Below are 23,612 nucleotides of genomic sequence, written 5' to 3'. Positions count from 1 at the left end.
ACACCCTACTAAAGAATGAATGGGTCAACCAGGCAATTAGAGAAGAAATTTAAAAATATGTGGAAACAACTGAAAATGAAAATACAGCCATCCAAACGCTTTGGGATGCAGCGAAGGTAGTCCTGAGAGGAAAATACATTGCAATCCAGGCCTATCTTAAGAAACAAGAAAAATCCCAAATACAAAATCTAACAGTACACCTAAGGGAAATAGAAGCAGAACAGCAAAGACACCCCAAACCCAGCAGAAGAAGAGAAATAAAGAGCAGAGCAGAAATAAACAATATAGAATCTAAAAGAGCTGTAGAGCAGGTCAATGAAACCAAGAGTTGGTTTTTTGAAAAAAATAAACGAAATTGATAAACCTCTAGCCAGGCTTCTCAAAAAGGAAAGGGAGATGACCCAAATAGATAAAATCATGAATGAAAATGGAATTATTACAACCAACCCCTCAGAAATACAAGCAATTATCAGGGAATACTATGAAAAATTATATGCCAACAAACTGGACAACCTGGAAGAAATGGGCAAATTCCTAAGCACCCACACACTTCCAAAACTCAAACAGGAAGAAATAGAAAGCTTGAACAGACCCATAACCAGTGAAGAAATTGAACCATTTATCAAAAATCTCCCAACAAATAAGATTCCAGGACCAGATGGCATCCCTGGGGAATTCTACCAGAGAGAAAGCAGAGATAATACCTATCCTTCTTAAGCTGTTCCAAAAATATAAAGGAAGGAAAACTTCCAGACTCATTCTATGAAGCCAGCATTACTTTGATTCCCAAACCAGACAGAGACCCAGCAAAAAAAGAGAATTACAGGCCAATATCCCTGATGAATATGGGTGCAAAAATTCTCAACAAGATACTAGCAAATCGAATTCAACAGCATACAAAAAGAATTGTTCACCATGATCAAGTGGGATTCATTCCTGGCCTGCAGGGCTCGTTCAACATTCGCAAATCAATCAATGTGATACATCACATTAATAAAAGAAAAGATAAGAACCATATGATCCTGTCAATCAATGCAGAAAAAGCATTTGACAAAATTCAGCATCCTTTCTTAATAAAAAACCTTCGCAAAAGTCGGATTAGAAGGAACATACTTAAACATCATAAAAGCCATTTATGAAAAGCTCACAGCTAATATCATCCTCAATGGGGAAAAACTGAGAGCTTTCTCCCTGAGATCAGGAACATGACAGGGATGTCCACTCTCACCGCTGTTGTTTAACATGGTGTTGGAAGTGCTAGCATCAGCAATCAGACAACAAAAGGAAATCAAAGGCATCAAAATTGGCAAAGATGAAGTCAAGCTTTCACTTTTTGCAGATGACATGATATTATACCTGGAAAACCGATAGACTCCACCAAAGGTCTGCTAGAACTGATACATGAATTCAGCAAAGTCGCAGGATACAAAATCAATGTACAGAAATCAGTTGCATTCTTATACACTAATAATGAAGCAACAGAAAGACAAATAAAGAAACTGATCCCATTCACAATTGCACCAAGAAGCATAAAATAGCTAGGAATAAACCTAACCAAAGACATAAAAGATCTGTATGCTGAAAACTATAGGAAGCTTATGAAGGAAATTGAAGAAGATATAAAGAAATGGAAAAACATTCTGTGCTCATGGATTGGAAGAATAATATTGTTAAAATGTCAACACTACTCAAAGAAATCTACACATTCAGTGCAATCCCAATCAAAATTTCACCAGTATTCTTCTCGAAGCTAGAACAAGCAATCCGAAAATTTGTGTGGAGCCACAAAAGACCCCGAATAGCCAAAGTAATTTTGAAGAAGACCAAAGCAGGAGGCATCACAATCCCAGACTTTAGTCTTTACTACAAAGCTGTCATCATCAAGACAGCATGGTATTGGCACAAAAACAGACACATAGACCAATGGAATAGAATACAGACCCCAGAATTGGACCCACAAAAGTATGGCCAACTGATCTTTGACAAAGCAGGAAAGAATATCCAATGGAAAAAAGACAGTCTCTTTAACAAATGGTGCTGGGAGAACTGGGCAGCAACATGTAGAAGAATGAAACTAGAGCACTTTCTTAGACCATTCACCAAAATAAACTCAAAATGGATGAAGGACCTGAATGTGAGACAGGAAACCATCAAAATCCTAGAGGAGAAAGCAGGAAAAAGCCTCTTTGACCTCACCTGCAGCAATTTCTTACAAGACACATCTCCAAAAGCAAGGGAATTAAAAGCAAAAATGAACTATCGGGACCTCATGAAGATAAAAAGCTTCTGCACTGCAAAGGAAACAATCAACAACACTAAAAGGCAACCTATGGAATGGGAAAAGATACTTGCAAATGACATATTGGACAAAGTGCTAGTATGCAAAGTCTATAAAGAACTCACCAAACTCCACGCCTGAAAAACAAATAATCCAGTGAAGAAATGGGTAGAAGACATGAATACACACTTCTTTAAAGAAGACATCCAGATGGTCAACAGGCACATGAAAAGATGCTCAACGTCCCTCCTCATCAGGGAAATACAAATCAAAACCACACTCAGATATCACCTCACACCAGTCAGAGTGGCTAAAATGAACAAATCAGGAGATTATAGATACTGGTGAGGGTGTGGAGAAATGGGAACCTTCTTACACTGTTGGTGGGAATGCAAACTGGTGCAGCCGCTCTGGGAAACAGTGTGGAGGTTCCTCAAAAAATTAAAAATAGACCTACCCTATGACCCAGCGGTAGCACTGCTAGGAATTTACCCAAGGGATACAGGAGTCCTGATGCATAGGGGCACTTGGACCCCAATGTTTATAGCAGCACTCTCAACAATAGCCAAATTATGGAAAGAGCCTAAATGTCCATCAACTGATGAATGGATAAAGAAATTGTGGTTTATATACACAATGGAATACCATGTGGCAATGAGAAAGAATGAAATATGGCCTTTTGTAGCAGCGAGGTTGGAACTGGAGAGTGTGATGCTAAGTGAAATAAGTCATACAGAGAAAGACAGATACCATATGTTTTCACTTTTATGTGGATCCTGAGAAACTTAAGAGAAGACCATGGGGAAGGGGAAGGGGAAAAAAGTTGAGAGGGAGGGAGGCAAACCGTAAGAGACTCTTAAAAACTGAGAATAAACTTGAGGGTTGATGGGGGTGGGAGGAAGGGGAGAATGGGTGATGGGCACTGAGGAGGGCACCTGTTGGGATGAGCACTGGGTGTTGTAATGGAAACCAATGTGACAATACATTTCATATTAAAAAAAACATTGCTTGTTAAATTTTGATGCATTCATTTTTATAGATTTCTTTCCTGTTTTTTATATACTTTTAAAATAGTTTTATAAGAGTAGGCTTATGGAATACATTCTGGGTCTTTTTATGTACTAATAGAGGCATAGTTGGATGTCAGTAAATACACATTTTAATGACCTTAGTATTTTAATATATATTTGTATGGATTTGCCATGTATTTATTTACTTAATGATGGAGTGACATTTTTATTTTATTTTCCCCTGTTAAATAATATTGTACTCATCATCTTTGTTTAATGCATTTTGTAAGCTCACCAGGTTACTTTCTTAAGATGAATTACTAAAAACAAAATTGTTATTTGAAGGATAGGGATACTTAAAGTGAGGTGTATATTAACAAATATCTCTACAAAAAGGATCAAATTATATTTTCATTACAATGACTCTTATCACATGATTTTGTTAGTCTTCATAGTGTGCTACTGTGCTAAGCAGATTTTTTTTTTTTTTTTTTTTTTTTGCTTTTATTTTTGCTTACTAATGCACTGGAATGTTTTTTCATATTTTTTTGGTCATTTGTATTTTTTTTTAATGTTTATTTATTTTGAGAGAGAGGGTGCATGAGAGTACGTATAGAACTAGGGAAGGGACAGAGTGAGAGGGAGAGGGGATCCCACATTGCAGAGTGTGATGTGGGGCTCAAACTCATGACTGTGAGCTCATGACCTGGGCTGAAATTAAGAGCTAGATGCTCAAGTGCCTCAGCCCCCCGGGTGTGTTGGCCATTTTTATTTTTAAGTGAATCGATTGTTGATGACATTTACCCATTTTCCCTTTGGGATATTGATTGCTTTAAGGTCTTTTAATCTGTTGTAAATTTTTCTCTCAGTTTCATGTTTAGTTTTTACTTTGTTTATATTTGCTATGGGTAGGTTTTGAACATTTTTACCTAACAAAATCCATCAGGTTTTTCTTTCATCACTTAATATTCTTGCTATAATTCACTGAAAGGCTTTTGTTACCCAAAAAATCATAAAAATGTATGTCTGTATTTACTTTGAGTACTTGCTCAGTACTTTTTATGGGTATCTTTCATCTTTTTGGAATATATATCTATATATGTATATATAGATATATATTTGTGTATATTGTAAAGTAGGTTTCTAACTTTATGTCTTCAGATAGTCATTTATAATATATTGAATAAGTTTTCCCACTACTTTGATATGACACGTTTATTATATATTAGTTTGTCTTTTATAAAATGAGTCTATTTTACTGTCAAATCTATTCTGTTGATTTTTCTGCTGTTTCCTGGAATTAGTATCCTACTCTTATAATTATTGTTGTTTTCAGTAACTCATTCAGATAGTAAATGATTAGTGAACACCTACTGTGTGGTAAGGTCAGTCTTTTTTTATTAGTTATTAAAAAATTAGCTCTTCATTCTTACACATTTTTCAGTTGTTGTTAAATGTAAAAAAATTGTTAAAAAAATGTAGAAATTGTTTTGTCAAGTTCAAGCTCAACTGAAACATTTTCCCAAAATTTATCATAAGCTTCCATATCTTTTTGGAATTTTGATTTGAATTTAACTAAATTTAACTAAATTTAACTAAATCAGGGATGATTAATATCTTTATAATGTTGAATCATCCTAAAATATGGGACATTTATTCAAATTTTCATTTATATTCTTCAGTAAATTTCTCTGTGTAATTACTGTGCATGTGTCCTTAAGGTTTAAAAATCTTTTTTTCTATTTTATATTGAATCTTTTTTCCTTTGTGGGTTCAGACTTGCTGTTGGTGCTAGAAGGCCATTATTCTAAACTCGCGTCATTAAATCTAATTTTTTAAATTGGGTCATCTGGAAAGATAGTTATCTACAAATGATTTCTTTGCTTTATCCCCTCACTATTAATGATGTTTGATCTTTTTTGTCTTCTCAAAATAGAATTTCAGAACTTTGATAGAAGCCCTGGAAGCTAGTTCTCTTGTTTTTCCATGTAAATGCTAGCTTCTTGCATTTAAGATGAAGATCATCATCTTTAAAAAGTATCCTTGCATTCAGAGTTTAGTAGATAGTAGAGGTGTTCTTTTGTTTCCTTTTTTAAAATTATAAATGGGTATCTTAATTTTTATGAGATAACTGTTGTGATGTCCTTTGAGATGATAGGATTTTTTTTCTTTCAGTTGATAATGAGATGAATTGTGTTAACACATTTCCTAATGTTAGACTGCTCTTGCATTCTTTGACTCCTATTTGATCATGGCATTTCCTTTAATATGCTACTAAATTAAACTTGTTAATACCTTATTTTGAACTTCTGTCTTCACTTACATATGTAATGGCCTTCAGTTTTCTTCGTATGTTATTTTTATTAAATTTTGATAGGGTTATTATAAGTTTACTATTTGAATTGTGAAGTTTGTTATAACTTCTGAATGCTTTAGAACAGTAAAAACATTGGCTTTGTAGTCAAATAGTCCTTAATTTCAATATACGTTTTCTTCCCCTTTTGGTGTGTGGCCTTAGCTTCCTTTTCTCCCCGTTATAAAAACACCTCTATTAAATAGCAACCTCGTAGGATTCTTGTGAGCATTAATAATAATTTGGGTCCTTTTCATGTGCCAAGCACTGTTGAAGTGCTTCATGTATAATTAATTAATTTAATACCACAACAGTACTATTATTCTTATTTTGCAAATGAGGAAACTGAGGCAGACAGAGGCTAAATAACTTAACCAAGATTAGATGGTTAATCAGTAGATTTGAACCCCCAGGTATTGTCTCCTAAAACTCATTTAAGTGATGTAAAATAGGTAATATAATGAGAATTGGATAAATTGTGGTAATTGGTGTTTTTTTTATCATTACCATACTTTATTGACTCTAAGAAGCCACTAATGGTAGATACACCGTTATTTCATGTATCAATAAGAAAGTAAAAAGCTGCCTTTAAGGCAATGTTTTCATTATGAAACTACCCTCCCTCCTGCCCCAACCCCCTCCGCTGCCATCATTTCTGTTCTGTTCATATTATTACTTGATTTAAGAAACATGTCAAATCTATAATTTTAAATAATTAAAAAAATGAAACATTAGGGATTATCTCTGCCTAGGCTAAGATAATAATTTTACCGTATTTTGATCCCCCATCTCACCTCTCAGACTTGGTTAAAATAATTTGAAAAAAAAATTTTAAGTTTTAAATTTCAGTTTGTTAACATATTGTGTAATATTCGTTTCAGGTGTACAATGTAGTGATTTAGCACTTCCAGACATCACTCTGCGCTCATCACAGCAAGTGCTGTCCTTAATCCCCATCACCTGTTTCCCCATCACCCCACCTACCTCCCCTCTGGTACCCATCAGTGTGTTCAGTATAGTTGAGAGTCTGGTTCTTGGTCTGCCTCATTTTCTCTCTCTCTCTCTTTTTTTTTTTTTTTTTTTTGCCCCGTTTGCTTGTTGGTTTTGTTTCTTAAATTCCACATATGAGTGAAATCATATAGTGTTTCTTTCTCTGACTTATTTCGCTTAGCATAATATTCTTTAGCTCCATCCATGTTGTTGCAAATTGCAAGATTTCTTTCTTTTTTATGGCTGAGTAATACTCCATTGTGTGTATACCACATCTTCTTCCTCCGTTCATCAGTCAACGGATACTTGGGCTGTTTTCATAATTTGGCTATTATAGATAATGATGCAATACATATCAGGGTGCGTGTATCCCTTTGAATCTGTATTTTTGTATTCTTTGGGTAAATTCCTAGTGTTGTGATTGCTGGATCGTAGGGTAGTTCTATTTTTAACTTTTTAAGGAACCTTTGTTTTCCACAGTGTCTGCACCAATTTGTATTCCTACTAACATTGCAAGAGAGTTTCCCTTCCTCTGTCTTCTCACCAATACCTGTTGTTTCTTGTGTTGTTGATTTTTGCCATTCTGATAATAATGTAATATCTCATTGTAGCTTTGATTTGCTTTTCCCTGATGATCAGTGATGTTGAGCATCTTTTCGTGTACCTGTTGGCCATCTGGATGTCTTCTTTGGCAAGATGTCTGTTCAGGTCTTCTGCCCATTTTTTAATTGGATTATTCATTTTTTAGGTGTTGAGTTTTTTTTTTTTTAATTTAAAGTTTATTTGTTTATTTTGCAAGAGAGAGAGAATGAGCAGGGGAGGGGCAGAGAGAGGGCCGGGGGTGGGGGGGACAGAGGATCAGAAGTGGGCTCTGTGCTGACAGCAGAGAGCCCAATGTGAGGCTTGAACTCATGCATTGTAAGATCACGACCTGAGCTGAAGTTGGATGCTTAACCAACTAAACCACCCAGGTGCCTTGAGTTTTATAAGTTTTTTTTATATACTTTGGATACTAATCTTTTATCTGATATGTCATTTGCAAGTAATTTCTCCCATTCTGTAAGCTGCCTTTTAGTTTTGTTGATTGTTTCCTTTGCTGTGCAGAAGCTTTTTATTTTGATGTAGTCCCAATAGTTCATTTTTGCTTTTATTTCCCTTGCCTCAGGAGACATATCTAGTAAGAAATTAATGGGCCAATGTCAAAGAAGTTCCTGTCTGTCTTCTCTTCTAGGATTTTTATGGTTTCATGTGTCACATGTAGGTTTATTCCATTTTGAGTTTGTCTTTTTGTGTAGACTGTAAGAAAGTGGTCCAGGATCAACCTTTTGCTTATAGCTGACCAGTTTTCCCAACACCATTTGTTGAAGAAGAGACTATCTTTTTTGCATTGGATATTTTTCTCTGCTTTGATTGAAGATTAATTGACCATATAGTTGTGGGTTCATTTCTGGGTTTTCTATCCTGTTCTAGTGATCTATGTGTCTATTTTTGTGCCAGTACCATACTGGTTTGATCACTGTAGCTTTGTCATATAACTTGAAGTCCAGAATTATGATGCCTACAGCTTTGCTTTTGTTTTTCAGGATTGCTTTGCCTATTTTGGATCTTTTGTGATTCCATACAAATTTTACAATTGTTTGTTCTAGCACTGTGAAAAATGCTGTTGGTGTTTTGATAGGGATTGAACTAAATGTGTAGATCGCTTGGAGGTATAGACATTTTAAAACTGTTCTTCCAATCCATGGGCATGGAATGTCTCTCCATTTTTTTGTGTCATCTTTCCATTTCTTTCATCAGTGCTTTTCATAGTACAGGTCTTTCATATCTTTGGTTAGGTTTATTCCTAGGTATCTTATTGTTTTTGGTATAGTTGTGAGTGGGATTGATTACTTAATATCTCTTACTGCTGCTTTATTATTGATGTATAGAAATGCAACAGATTTCTTTATGTTCATTTTGTGTCCTGCAGCTTTGCTGAATTTGTGTTTCAGTTCTAGCAATTTTTTGGTGGGTTTTCAATATATAGTTTCTTGTCATGTGCAAGTAGCAAAAGTTTGACTTTTTCCTTGCCAATTTGGATGCCTTTTCTTTTTGTTGTCTAATTCCTGAGGCTAGGACTTCAGGTACTATGTTAAATAACAGTGGTGAGAGTGGACATTCCTGTCTTGTTCCTGACCATAGAGGAAAAATTCTCAGTTTTACCATTGAGGATGATATTAGCTGTGGTTTTTTCATAGATGGCCTTTATTATGATGAGGTATGTTCCCTGTAAATGTACTTTGTTGAGGGTTTTTATCATGAATGGATGTTGTACTTTGTTAGATGCTTTTTTGAATCTGTTGGAATGATCATACGGTTCTTTTCCTCTCTCTTACTGATATTATCACATTGATTGATTTGCAAATATTGAACCACCCTTGCAGTCCAGGAATAAATCCCATTTGGTCGTGGTGAATGATTCTGTTAATGTACTATTGGAAGTGGTTTGCTGGTATTTTTTTTTTTTTTTAAATTTACATCCAAGTTAGGTAGCATATAGTGCAACAATGATTTCAGTAGTAGATTCCTTAATGCCCCTTACCCATTTAACCCATCACTCCTCCCACAACTCCTCCAGCAACCCTCTGTTTGTTCTCTATATTTAAGAGTCTCCTATGTTTTGTCCCCCTCCCTGTTTTTATATTATTTTTGCTTCCCTTAGGTTCATCTGTTTTGTATCTAAAATTCCTCATATGAGTGAAGTCTTATGATATTTGTCTTTCTCTGACTGACTAATTTTGCTTGGCGTAATAACCTCTAGTTCCATTGACATAGTTGCAAATGACATTTCATTCTTTTTGATTGCCAAGTAATACTCCATTGTATATGTATACATCTTCTTCTCCATTCATCTGTTGATGGACATTTAGGCTGTTTCCATACTTTGGCTGTTGTCGATAGTGCTGCTATAAACATTGGGATGCATGTGCCCCTTCAAAACAGCACACCTGTATCCCTTGGATAAATAAATACCTAGGAGTGTAATTGCTGGGTTGTAGGGTAGTTCTATTTTTAATTTTTTGAGGAACCTCCATACTGTTTTTCAGAGTGGCTGCACCAGTTTGCATTCCCACCAGCAGTGCAAAAGACATCCTTTTTTTCCACATCCTCACCACATCTGTTGTTGCCTGAGTTGTTAACATTAGCCATTCTGACAAGGTGATGTGGTATCTCATTGTAGTTTTGATTTATATTTCCCTGATGATGAATGATGTTGAGCATTTTTTCATGTGTCGGTTGGCCATCTGGATGTCTCTTTGGAGAAGTGTCTATTCATGTCTTTTGCCCATTTCTTCACTGGATTCTTTGTTTTTTGGTTGTTGAGTTTGATAAGTTCTTTATAGATTTTGGATACTAACCCTTTATCTGATATGTCGTTGGCAAATATCTTCTCCCATTCTATTGGTTTCCTTTTGTTTTGCTGATTAGTTCCTTTGCTGTGCAGAAAGTTTTTATTTTGATGAGGTCCCAATAGTTCATTTTTGCTTTCAATTCCCTTGCCTCTGGAGACGTGTTGAGTAGGAAGTTGCTGTGACTGAGGTCAAAGAGGTTTTTTCCTGCTTTCTCCTCGAGGATTTTGATGGCTTCCTATCTTCCATTTAGGTCTTTCATTCATTTTGAGTTTATTTTTGTGTATGGTGTTAGAAAGTGGTCCAGGTTCATTCTTCTGCATGTCACTGTCCAGTTTTCCCAGCACCACTTGCTGAAGAGACTGTCTTTATTCCATTGGATACTCTTCCCTGCTTTGTCAAAGAGTAGTTGGCCATACATTTGTGGGTCCATTTCTGGGTTCTCTATCCTGTTCCATTGATCTGAGTGTCTGTTCTTGTGCCAGTACCATACTGTCTTGATGATTACTGCTTTGTAATACAGCTCAAAGTCCGTGATTATGATGCCTCCAGCTTTGGTTTTCTTTTTCAGGATTGCTTTGGCTATTTGGGGTCTTTTCTGGTTTCATGCAAATTTTGGGATTGTTTGTTCTAGCTCTGTGAAGAATGCTAGTGTTGTTTTGATAGGGATTGTTGGTTTGCTAGTATTGTATTGGGAATTTTTGCATCTGTGTTCATCAGGGATGTTGGCCTGTAGTTCTCTTATTTGGTGTTGCCTTTATCTGGATTTGATATCATGGTAATGTTGGCCTCATAGAATGAATTTGAAAGTTTTCCTTCCATTTTTTTTTTTTTTTAATTTTTTAACGTTTATTTCTGAGACAGAGAGAGAGACACAGCATGAATGGGGGAGGGGCAGAGAGAGAGGGAGACACAGAATCTGAAACAGGCTCCAGGCTCTGAGCTGTCAGCACAGAGCCCGATGCGGCGCTTGAACTCATGGACCGCGAGATCATGACCTGAGCCGAAGTCGGCCGCTTAACTAACTGAGCCACCCAGGCACTCCTGGATAAGCCCTTCATATGTGGAAATTAGCTCGGGAAATTTTCTTATATTATTCTTATTACTGATATTATTGTTATATTGTTAATACTTTGCTCTATTTTTGCTCTTTCCTTCTGGAAGTACCCATATATGCATATTAGATTCTCTAGAGTTAATTGTCCTTGTCTTTTTTCCTTATAACTTACATTTATTTACCATCTTTTCTTAAGTAGACAGAATTCCCAGATTAGTGTGGAGTTCACTAATTTGGATGTTTTCTTTTCTTTTGTTCACTATATATATATATATATATATGCATATTTTTGGACACGTAGTTTTCATTTACAAGTTTGTCTTGTTCTTGGACTGTTCTTTTTTCATGAGAATCTGTTTTGTTTTAGTAATGTTGTGACCTCTTGAATCTCACTGACAGTAGGAATTAATTTTTCATAAATGATATCTTTGCTGTTTTCTGTATTATTATTTTGTTTTAGTGCTGGGCAGTTGGTCTAAGTGGCCCCACATTTGAGTTCTTATATTTTTTTCATTGTTTGGTAATTTTTTGTTGACTAATCATATTTTTTTTTTTTTTTTTTTAATTTTTTTTTTTTTCAACGTTTTTTATTTATTTTTGGGACAGAGAGAGACAGAGCATGAACGGGGGAGGGGCAGAGAGAGAGGGAGACACACAGAATCGGAAACAGGCTCCGAGCCATCAGCCCAGAGCCTGACGCGGGGCTCGAACTCACAGACCGCGAGATCGTGACCTGGCTGAAGTCGGACGCTTAACCGACTGCGCCACCCAGGCGCCCCTAATCATATTTTTTTTAAGCATTTATCTTAGGATGATATATTAGTTTGCTAGGGCTGCCATAACAAAGTTCTACAGACCAGGTGGTTTAAACAACAGAAATTTATTTTCTCACATTCAGGAAAATTGAAGTCCAAGATTAAGGTGTTACAATGTTTGGTTTCTTCTGGAGCATCTCTTTTTGGCTTATAAATGGCTGCCTTCTCTATGTCCTCACATGGTATTTTTTCTTTGTGTACTTATCTACTGTATCTTTTTGTATTTCCATATTTCTTCTTATAAGAACATCCATCAGGTTGAATTAGGGCCCAGCTGAACTTCAAGCACCTGTCTCTAGATGCTGTCATGTTCTGAGGTACCAGAGGTTAGGGCTTCAGCATGAGTTGGGAGAGGGCACACTTAAGCCCTTATCAGGTAGAATGATTGTATGGGTTCTTTCTTCTCTCCTTTATTGGTTTTTTCTTCATTGTGCCATATGATGGTGTATCACGGCACAATGCCAAATGGGGGTACGAGTCATTGAACCTTTCTTAATTTCAGATATCTTGTTTACTTTCTCTCCTTTGTAGTCAATGGAAATATTTCAGTCGAAATTAGAAGAAGCTGAAAAAACTGCATCCACAAAAGAAGAGTGTAAACGAGAACGGTGGAGGAGACCAACATGTTCAGATACAGCACAAAGTAGTCAAGAAAGTAGAAAATCAGACTTGGTAAAAGATAATAAAAGTTCAAGGGATAGATATAGTTCAACAAGTATTACAAACAGTGTCAATAAAGAAAAGTCTGGCGGTGATGAAAAAGATAATAGGTCGGGGTCTTCAGAAATGTATAGAAGACAATCCAATCTGAGCCAAAATCAAGAGTTTTCTTCTCTTGGAAATTTGAAACCTAAATTTTTAAGACCCTCTGATGATGAAGAACTGTCATTTCATAGCAGGGGCAGAAATTTTGACCCATCTAGTTCATCTTCAGTGCCGGTCACTCAGGATTCTGTGCATCGTGGTTTTCGAAAACCCACAGAAAACAGTGAAGAAAGTTCATCGTCATGGAGCCAGTCTGGTAGGAGAGAAGGAGACAGGAAACATTCAAATCAACGGTCAGTGGACACCCGTGGCAGTGTCGGCGGTGGGCACATTTCTGAAGACACAAGAGAAAAATCATGGGACGAAAGCTTGAGAGGTGATTCTGTGAAGAAAGAGCATGTGCAGGACGCAAAGTCTTCCGCTGCTGGGTATTCTGTCATTTGTTTATTAAGCTGTTAAATGTTAAATTTCAGAAGATTCAAAGAAATTGAGCCGTATTTTTAAGAAATCAGTTATTAATGAGATGTGAGTTATAATCTGTTTCTTAAATTTTGTGGAAGAGATAAGATTTGCCCATTTAACAAATCAGTAGTTTTGTTTTATGAGTTGCATTTATTTCATTTCACGGTTTCATTTAATAAATGGAAGAACTCAGTGGCTATATTAGCTCAAAATCTGTTGCTTTTTTGCACATTAAAATATTAAATGAGTTAATAATCTTTTGAAATGGATATGCCACAGGAGGTATTTTGGTAGATTGTGCTCTTGCTGCCATAATTGCTTTCAAAGGAAACCACTTAATTGTAAAGCGTAATCATGATTGTAAATATGGCATGCCTGTCTGGAGGTAGCCCACATATGAAGTGAAAAAGATACACAAAAGATCCTATAGAGGAAAGCATGAATTAATGGACTGTTTTGCAGACAAAGAAATAATCCACTTTGAACAGTTGACTGGTTTTAAAGATAATGTTAGAGTTTTAAAAGGGTGCCTGGGTGGCTTAGTTGGCTAAGCATACAAATCTTGACTTCTGCTTAGGTCATAATCCTAGGGTCATGAGATTAAGCCCCACGTTGGCCTCTGTGCTGAGTGTGGAGCCTGCTTAAGATTCTCTCCCTCCTTCCCTCCCTCCCTCCCTCCCTCCCTCCCTCCCTCCCTCCCTCTCTCTCTCTCCCTCTCTCCCCCTCCCTTTCTCCCTCTCTCCCTCTCTCCCTTCCTCCCTCCTCCCTCCCACCCTGCCCATCCCCTGCCTGCATGTGTGCACCCATGCTTTCTCTCAAAAGAAAAAAAAGGGAAATATAGGTAGGTTAGTGGTTGTACCTGTAGTAATTAGGCATAACACTCACTGGTGTTACTATTCTTGCACCTCTTGTACTTATATACAGAGCTGAGTCAGTAGAACAGGAAACCCAGGTTGAGTGGGATCAAACCTAGGAAAAATTGACTTAGCTATAGAGTTGGTTGTATTGGAAATAGCCATAAGTGGGGAAAAAAGTGTCCAAAGAATAATGAGTAGCTTAGAATGATCATTAAAATATGTTTTAAAATACCACCAAATGAATAGGACCCTCAAGGAAGAGGTTTTAGGAAATAATAGAAATCACTGGTGGCAGTAGTAGGTATAAACGTTGTGGTTTGGGGTCATGAGTATGGCAAATCATTTTTCTTAATCCCATCTGAAGCTGTGGATTATAAAGCACCATGTGCAGCTTTCAGTGGGAGGAAGCTGGCAAAACCTGGACTGAGTGATGGGGGCCCCAGTCAGATGGGCTCTGGTTCAAGGCAGGGTTTTGTTCCCAGGAAACCAAAGGAGAAATCTGGTTGTACTGACTGGATAAACAGGACAGGGATTAGAGAATGTCTTATGCTATCTACCTATATAATTGTCCAGGCTTTGCTCCACCTACTCTGGAAGGTAACTGTTTCTAGTCCCCAGCTGCTGGCACTAGGACACTCTTACTTTTTTTTTTTTTTTTCAGTATATGAAGTTTATTGTCAAATTGGTTTCCATACAACACCCAGTGCTCATCCCAAAAGATGCCCTCCTCAATACCCATCACCCACCCTGCCCGCCCTCCCACCCCCCATCAACCCTCAGTTTGTTCTCAGTTTTTTAAGAGCCTCTTATGCTTTGGCTCTCTTCCACTCTAACCTCTTTTTTTTTTTTTCTTCCCCTCCCCCATGGGTTTCTGTTAAGTTTCTCAGGATCCACATAAGAGTGAAACCATATGGTATCTGTCTTTCTCTGTATGGCTTATTTCACTTAGCATCACACTCTCCAGTTCCATCCACGTTGCTACAAAAGGCCATATTTCATTCTTTCTCATTGCCATGTAGTACTCCATTGTGTATATAAACCACAATTTCTTTATCCATTCATCAGTTGATGGACATTTAGGCTCTTTCCATAATTTGGCTATTGTTGAGAGTGCTGCTATAAACATTGGGGTACAAGTGCCCCGATGCATCAGCACCCCTGTATCCCTTGGATAAATTCCTAGCAGTGCTATTGCTGGGTCATACGGTGGTCTATTTTTAATTTTCTGAGGAACCTCCACACTGTTTTCCAGAGTGGCTACACCAATTTGCATTCCCACCAACAGTGCAAGAGGGTTTCCGTTTCTCCACATCCTCGCCAGCATCTATAGTCTCTTGATTTGTTCATTTTGGCCACTCTGACTGGTGTGAGGTGATATCTGAGTGTGGTTTTGATTTGTATTTCCCTGATAAGGAGCGACGTTGAACATCTTTTCATGTGCCTGTTGGCCATCCGGATGTCTTCTTTAGAGAAGTGTCTATGCATGTTTTCTGCCCATTTCTTCACTGGGTTATTTGTTTTTCGGGTGTGGAGTTAGATAAGTTCTTCATAGATTTTGGTTACTAACCCTTTATCTGATATGTGTTGGCAAATACCTTCTCCCATTCCATCGGTTGCCTTTTAGTTTTGTTGGTTGTTTCCTTTGCTGTGCAGAAGCTTTTTATCTTCATGAGGTCCCAGTAGTTCATTTTTGCTTTTAATTCCCTTGCCTTTGGGGATGTGTCAAGTAAGAGATTGCTACGGCTGAGGTCAGAGAGGTCTTTTCCTGCTTTCTCCTCTAGGGTTTTGATGGTTTCCTGTCTCACATTCAGGTCCTTTATCCATTTTGAGTTTATTTTGTGAATGGTGTGAGAAAGTGGTCTAGTTTCAACCTTCCGCATGTTGCTGTCCAGTTCTCCCAGCACCATTTGTTAAAGAGACTGTCTTTTTTCCATTGGATGTTCTTTCCTGCTTTGTCAGAGATTAGTTGGCCATACGTTTGTGGGTCTAGTTCTGGGGTTTCTATTCTATTCCATTGGTCTATGTGTCTGTTTTTGTGCCAATACCATGCTGTCTTGATGATGACAGCTTTGTAGTAGAGGCTGACGTCTGGGATTGTGATGCCTCCCACTTTGGTCTTCTTCAAAATTACTTTGGCTATTCAGGGCCTTTTGCGGTTCTATATGAATTTTAGGATTGCTTGTTCTAGTTTTGAGAAGAATGCTGGTGAAATTTTGATTGGGATTGCATTGAATGTGTAGATAGCTTTGGGTAGTATTGACATTTTGACAATATTTATTCTTCCAATCCACGAGCACGGAATGTTTTTCCATGTCTTTATATCTTCTTCAATTTCTTTCATAAGCTTTCTATAGTTTTCAGCATACAGATCTTTTACATCTTGGTTAGATTTATTGCTAGGTATTTTATGCTTCTTGGTGCAATTGTGAATGGGATCAGTTTCTTTATTTGTCTTTCTGTTGCTTCATTATTAGTGTATAAGAATGCAACTGATTTCTATACATTGATTTTGTATCCTGCAACTTTGCTGAATTCATGTATCAGTTCTAGCAGACTTCTGGTGGAGTCTATCGGATTTTCCATGTATAATATCATGTCATCTGCAAAAAGTGAAAGCTTGACTTCATCTTTGCCAATTTTGATGCCTTTGATTTCCTTTTGTTGTCTGATTGCTGATGCTAGAACTTCCAACACTATGTTAAACAACAGCAGTGAGAGTGGATATCCCTGTCGTGTTCCTGATCTCAGGGAGAAAGCTCTCAGTTTTTCCCCATTGAGGATGATGTTAGCTGTGGGCTTTTCATAAACGGCTTTTATGATGTGTAAGTATGTTCCTTCTATCCTGACTTTCTCGAGGTTTTTTATTAAGAAATGTTGCTGAATTTTGTCAAAGGCCTTTTCTACATCGATTGACAGGATCTTATGGTTCTTATCTTTTCTTTTATTAATGTGATGTATCACATTGATTGATTTGCTAATGTTGAACCAGCCCTGCAGGCCAGGAATGAATCCCACTTGATCATGGTGAACAATTCTTTTTATATGCTGTTGAATTCGATTTGCTAGTATCTTATTGAGAATTTTTGCATCCATATTCATCAGGGATATTGGCCTGTAGTTCTCTTTTTTTACTGGGTCTCTGTCTGGTTTAGGAATCAAAGTAATACTGGCTTCATAAAATGAGAGGAGACTCTTACTTTTATCCTCAGGGTTGGCTTAACATTTGGGCAGTCTGTAGGTCTTGACTTCTGTGACTTCAGCTACGTGGGAAATAGCCTTACACTCAGTATTTCATCTGGTTCTCTAATTGCTTTATATTTGTAGGTCATATTTAAATTGTACATTTCCGATAGATATACTGTAATATAGGTACTCACTAAAAGCTGTATTTTTTTGGTCTGAAGGCAATACACGTGCACACACACACACACGTGTACATGTGTATATTTTAAATGTCTATTTTTTCCGAGAGAGCAAGTGAGCACACACGAGTGGCAGGGGTTGGGGGTGGGGCAGAGAGAGGGAGAGAGAATCCCAAGCAGGCTGTCAGCACAGAGCCTGACGAGGTGCTCAAACTCACGAACTGTGAGAACATGACCTGATCCAAAATGAAGAGTCGGATGCTTAACCAACTGAGCCACCCAGGCACCCCATGAAGGCAGTATTTTTGTTAGCTCTGTCATTTTGGTGTTGCAGATGGTTTGAAGCTTTCCATGAATTCCATGATTGACTGGAGAAGGAAAGAACAATCTAGAAATCATCTACATATATGTGAAAGAAAAGATTCCTTAGCCCGTGTGGGTTGTGTAAAGTCAGAGACCAGGAAGCATGTTGAGGAATGTCTGTTTCCAGGGACTGAAGAGGTCCACTGAAGCATTGTGGGAATCTGTTAGTTTGAACATTATCCTGGGTATATGCTGAGTTCTTTATAAAATGCTAGAATTCTAGGGAGCTTTAGAATGAATAAGTTTTATTTTATTTTTTTTAACGTTTATTCATTTTTGAGAGACAGAGAGAGACAGAGCATGATTGGGGAAGGGGCAGGGAGAGAGGGAGACACAGAATCTGAAGCAGGCTACAGGCTCTGAGCCATCAGCACAGATCCCGATGCGGGGCTTGAACCCATGAACTGCGAGATCATGACCTGAGCTGAAGTCGGACGTTCAGCTGACTAAGCCACCCAACCGCCCCTAGAATGAATAAGTTTTAGAAGTAGGGGGAAAAATCATAGAAATAATAGTACAAGTAGAAGAAATAATCGTCTGTGCTGTATTTTCCACATGCAGAAACTGAGGCGTTGAGGGTGTAGCTCACACAGTGGTGTGTTGAGAGAGTTGCCAGGTTGAGCAAATAAAAAATAGTAAGTGCCTTGCAGTATGTGGACAGACTGACCCCGCAAAATTTTTGTTTACCTGAAATTCAAATTTGACTGGGTGTCATGTTTTTTATCTGGCAATTGTATGTAACACTTAGCCATTTTCTGGGTTTGTGACCGTTTTGGTAGAGATAATATTATATAAAAAACTTAATTACCTATCTAAGTTACATAGCTTCACAATGTATATACCATTCTGAACTTTGATGTCTTTTTTTTCCCCAATCAGTATATCTTAAAGATGTTTTCCCATCATCCTGTATGTATGTACTTTTTAAAGGCTCTTTAATATTCTATTAAAACTGAGGTATAAGCTAGTAGTTCTCCTGGGTCCCCTCTTGGTGGATTTTAGGTGATTTCTAGTTTGTCGCCCTTACAAAAGTGCAGCAGTAATAGCGATGTGTATCTTTGCACATTGGTTAAATATAGCTGTAAAATAAATTCCAAGCAGTTGGATTATATTTCTAAATCTTGTTATATTAGCCAGTTTACTCTCTTACCAGCCAAATATTAGGATGACTTTTCTCTTCCTTACCATCAGTATTATTGAACTTTTTAGCCTTGAACTTTTGTCATTTGCATCATTGAGAAACAGAATCTTTGCTTGATTTGCATTTCTTTAAATCTGAGTGAAGTTTGGCATATCGTTATAAATGTTAGTGTTTGTTTTATTTTTGTTAGCTAGTCATCTGTTTTGGCTACTGTTTGAGTTCTCTGTAAAGACTATAGTTTTCACGTAATATATAGTGTTTACATCACTTGTAGATTTCCTTTTTCTTCTTGTTTCATTTTCCTTTTTCATCCTTACTTTTCATTCATTCTTGCTGTGATCACATTTCTCATTCTTTTCCTTTGTCCTCTTCAGGCCTTGCATTTTTCTCAAGTAGGCGAAAAGCATCCTCTAGAAGGAAGGTGTCCATATGCTCAAGAACTTTAAGCTTATTATTCCTAGAAATAAAATGCGTTTGTGGATAATTTTGTTTTGTTGGAAAATATATCAGCTGTGTATTTTCTGGATTCTGAAACCTAGAATATTATGCCATATGAACAAAAACTAGTGTGCTGTCCTTAATTTAGATTTTATAAAGTTAGTATCAGGAACTAACCCATTTTATATACTGTCTTAGCCTTTGGGTATAATTCTTGGCAGAGTTTGCTGTGGGAGCTCAGAAGGACAAGAGAAGGATGACAGGTTCTGAAGGTTTTGAGTATAGTCATGAGATCCTTGGACAGGGAGAAAATTGGCAAACAAGCGTTGAGAGTAATTAAGGGCAGGAGATCTATGAACACTGCCAGCAGGCAAAGAATAATTGCAGTGTGCTCAGGGTTTCTGAAATGTCATTGGGGTGGAGGCTTTTTAATTACTTCTTCCTCAAAAGTTTTTAGGCAGAGTTGGGTGTGTGTGTGCTGCACAGAGAATACATTTTAATGGGAAAAGGGGATTTGTTTTTTAGAAATTAATTATGAAGAAGACTTCTGAAATGTAGCAGTAATCCTGGAAAATGAGAAATGCTTGTACTTTTTCCTTCGTACAGGATGACTGCAGATGTCATGGCGAGGTTTCTTTCAGGGCATTTGCTCATTATTGTCAATGTTAAGAGAAAGTAAGGGAGAATCTGTTCCTTGCATTTGCTGCCAAGGGGTGTCTTTGCTGTGGCATTAACCAGATGAAATCATGTGTCCTGTATTCATTGTGTGCCCAGCAACTCATTTTAGTCTTTATTTGATACCTATTATTCTATGAAGTGAATTGAAGTGTATGTTAATATTGAAAATATTAGTATCAGAGAGGCTCAGAATTTTTGTTATATCATCTAATTTATCCTTATCTACTTTTTGTCTCCTAATAAACAATTTCTGTTAGAAAATACACCCCCCCCCAGAAAAAAAGATGTACGAGTATGAATTTTAGGACAGTGAAGGTTGTTGCTTTTAAAGCTTTCTTGGGATTTCAGTTATCTTCTTGAAACTTGGGAGCTTTGGTTGGAGTTTAGCATACCTTCATTGTCCTCTCTCTCTTTTTTAATGTTTATTTTGAGAGAGGGAGAGTGACAGGGAGAATGAGAGGGAGAGAAAGAGAATCCCAGGCAGGCTTCATGCTCAGCATAGAGCCCCACACAGGGCTTAATCTCACGACTGTGACCTGAGCTGAAATCAAGAGTCAGATGCTTAACCACCTGAGCCACCCAGGTGCCCCTTCACTGTCCTCTCTTGATTGAATCTTCAACTTTGCATACTAAGAAGTGGTGGGAAGAGTCAAGTAAAATGACAAAGATATGCCTTTGGATAGAAATAATAGAGGTCTTTGGCAGTTTAATAAAAAATACTGTCATTGTAGGGGTGCCTGGGTAGCTCAGTTGGTTAAGCGTCAGACTTTAGCTCAGGTCATGATCTCATGGCTTGTGAGTTTGAAACCTGCATTGGGCTCTGCGCTGACAGCTCAGAGCCTGGAGCCTGGAGACTGCTTCGGATTCTGTGTCTCTCTCTCCCTCTGCCCCTCCGCTGCTTGCGTTCTGTCTGTCTGTCTCTCTTAAAGATAAATAAAGATTAAAAAAATAAAAAAAAATCATTGTGAAAGAGGATTTATCAGCCAGATTTCATAGACTAAGTTATGATTGTGGGTCATGAGGTGGTAGAGATGGAAAGTGTACATGGGAAACATGGGTTAAGTAAAGTGCCTCCTTTCTCTTTCCCTTTTTTTTCTTTTAAGTTGCAGACACTTGAATATGTTTATATATTAAGGGAGAAGTATCAATTTTAGAACAGTGATGATAGATGGCATAATTTATGGGCAAAATCCCAAGGGTACTGTGGATAAATGTAGGATCTGATATACTCAGACAAGTGGAAGGATTGGTCTTGCACAGGGGTGTTGAAGAAGAGGAGAGTGTGGCTGTAATTTGCGAGTGACAGGAGAAAATTACAGAAATTCTTGACAACTCAGGTCAGTGTTTTTCAACATAGGATCCCCACAATATTGGTGTTCCTTTTTAGTCTTTGTATGCACCACAGTGAGTTTGGTGGCTTCAGAAGAAAAAAAGTGACAGAACAATTTAATTCACACACAGCTGACAAAGTTGAAATGTCCTCTCATTGTTATGACTTAACTGCTATTAGCTTTTTTTTTTTTAATATGAAATTTGTTGTCAAATTGGTTTCCATACAACACCCAGTGCTCATCCCAACAGGTGCCCTCCTCAGTGCCCATCACCCACCCTCCCCTCCCTCCCACCTCCCATCAACCCTCAGTTTATTCTGTTTTTAAGAGTCTCTTATGGTTTGCCTCCCTCCGTCTCTAACTTTTTTTTTTCCTTCCCCTCCCCTGTGGTCTTCTGTAAAGTTTCTCAGGATCCACATATGAGTGAGAACATATGGTATCTTTCTCTGCCTGACTTACTTCCCTTAGCATCACACTCTCCAGTTCCATCCACGTTGCTACAAAAGGCCATATTTCATTCTTTCTCATTGCCACGTAGTGTTCCATTGTGTATATAAACCACGATTTCTTTACCCATTCATCAGTTGATGGACATTTAGGCTCTTTCCGTAATTTGGCTATTGTTGATAGTACTGCTATAAACATTGGGGTACAAGTGCCCTTATGCGTCAGCACCCCTGTATCCCTTGGATAAATTCCTAGCAGTGCTATTGCTGGGTTGTAGGGTAGATCTATTTTTTGAGGAATCTCCACACTGTTTCCCAGAGCGGCTGCACCAGTTTGCATTCCCACCAACAGTGCAAGAGGGTTCCCGTTTCTCCACATCCTCGCCAGCATCTATAGTCTCCTGATTTGTTCATTTTAGCCACTCTGACTGGCATGAGGTGATATTAGCTTTTTATTTTGACCAAAATGTTGATGAACAGTTAAAATTACTGGTCCGTGTGCATGTCATATTTTCTTTAAGTGATCTTTGGAAGTTGAAAATTTGAGAAACAAACTCTCTTTTATTCAGATTTGAAAAAAAAAGAAAAAGTATCTGTTCTGGTATGACCAGGAATGTAGTGATGAGGGGAGGTGATTTTTGTACCAGACATGTCCCTTGGAACTTCAATTAGATGGCTTTGACAGATTCTTTCTGCTGTGCATCTTACATTTACTGAATTCAGCACCTCCTTCTTAGGTCTAGCGCTATAAAAACAGTTATGACACAGTTTCTGCTTTCAAGGAGCTCACGGTATCAAAGAGCCAGTTATATAGGCATGTGAAGAAATATGTACATAGACGCCGCGATACTTACAGTTAGTTGCAGGTCTAAATATAGATCTTTATGATTACAATTCCTGTGTACAACAAGGGATGATTAACTCCTCTGAGATATCACTGGGGGAACAGAATCCAGGAAAGATAGGGTCTTGAGGGATGAACTCATTAGGTAAGTGGGAAGGGGTAATCGACATGGAGATAACTTGGAGACAAGTCAGCGTGGTCTAGTTGAGTATTTGAGAGCAGAATTTTGGAGTGTCAGATACAGTAACTCCCTGAGGAGAGGGCATATTTCTTTTTATGGTCTTTGCGTCTCTGAATCCTGGTAGAGCGCATGGCACAAATTCACCTCTCAATAACTTGTGGAATGTAGTTGAATGGGAGGAAAATGGGTAGGCAGTTATAGCGAATATGCCTCACGTGCCTTGTAAACAGCTCCAGAAGTCATGCTCCCGAGTTGGACAGTATTCTCTAGTGATTGGTAACAAGTATCTCCAGGATTTGAAATAGATCAGATTTGTATTTTATTTATTTATTAAAAATGTTTTCACATTTATTTATTTTTGAGAGACAGAGCATGAACAGGGAAGGGGCAGAGGGAGGGGGGGAGACAGAATCCGAAGCAGGCTCCAGGCTCTGAGCTGTCAGCACAGAGCCTGACGCGGGGTTCGAACCCACGAACTGTTAAGATCATGACCTGAGCCGAAGTTGGATGCTTAACCGACTGAGCCACCCAGGTGCCCCCAGATTTGTATTTTAGAAAGATTCCAACATACTGTGTAGGCCAGTCTGGGAAATGGAACAGATTTGAGGATAAAATATTGGCGAGGAAGCTCTAGTTGAGAGACAAGAAGTCATGAACCAAAGGAGTGAATGTAGAGGAAAGGGGGAGCTTGAGTTGGCTTCTGTGGCTCAGTGATGAGGCATCTATTTCTGTGGCCCCTTGGAAGGATTTGCTTACTTACTGTGTACCATTTCTGGACATTCTTTTAAACAATTTTCCTTAAGTTTATTTGTTTAAGTCATCTCTATACCCGATGCGGGGCTCGAACCCATG

General features: G+C 37.9%; 1 protein-coding gene across 2 annotated transcripts in view; it reads left to right on the top strand.

Annotated features, from left to right (window-relative positions):
- The window catches only part of CWF19L2 (CWF19 like cell cycle control factor 2), a 149,792-nt gene that overhangs the window by 37,668 nt on the left and 88,512 nt on the right, over positions 1 to 23,612 (top strand). For both annotated transcript variants that reach the window (XM_007077678.3, XM_042957516.1), the window contains exon 8: positions 12,424 to 13,085. In XM_007077678.3, the coding sequence (XP_007077740.2) occupies positions 12,424 to 13,085 (662 nt within the window). The remainder of the gene's footprint in view (positions 1 to 12,423; positions 13,086 to 23,612) is intronic.

Source organism: Panthera tigris, chromosome D1, assembly GCF_018350195.1.
Source record: "Panthera tigris isolate Pti1 chromosome D1, P.tigris_Pti1_mat1.1, whole genome shotgun sequence".
NCBI lineage: Eukaryota > Metazoa > Chordata > Mammalia > Carnivora > Felidae > Panthera > Panthera tigris.
This window is presented reverse-complemented; position numbering and strand designations above follow the sequence as displayed.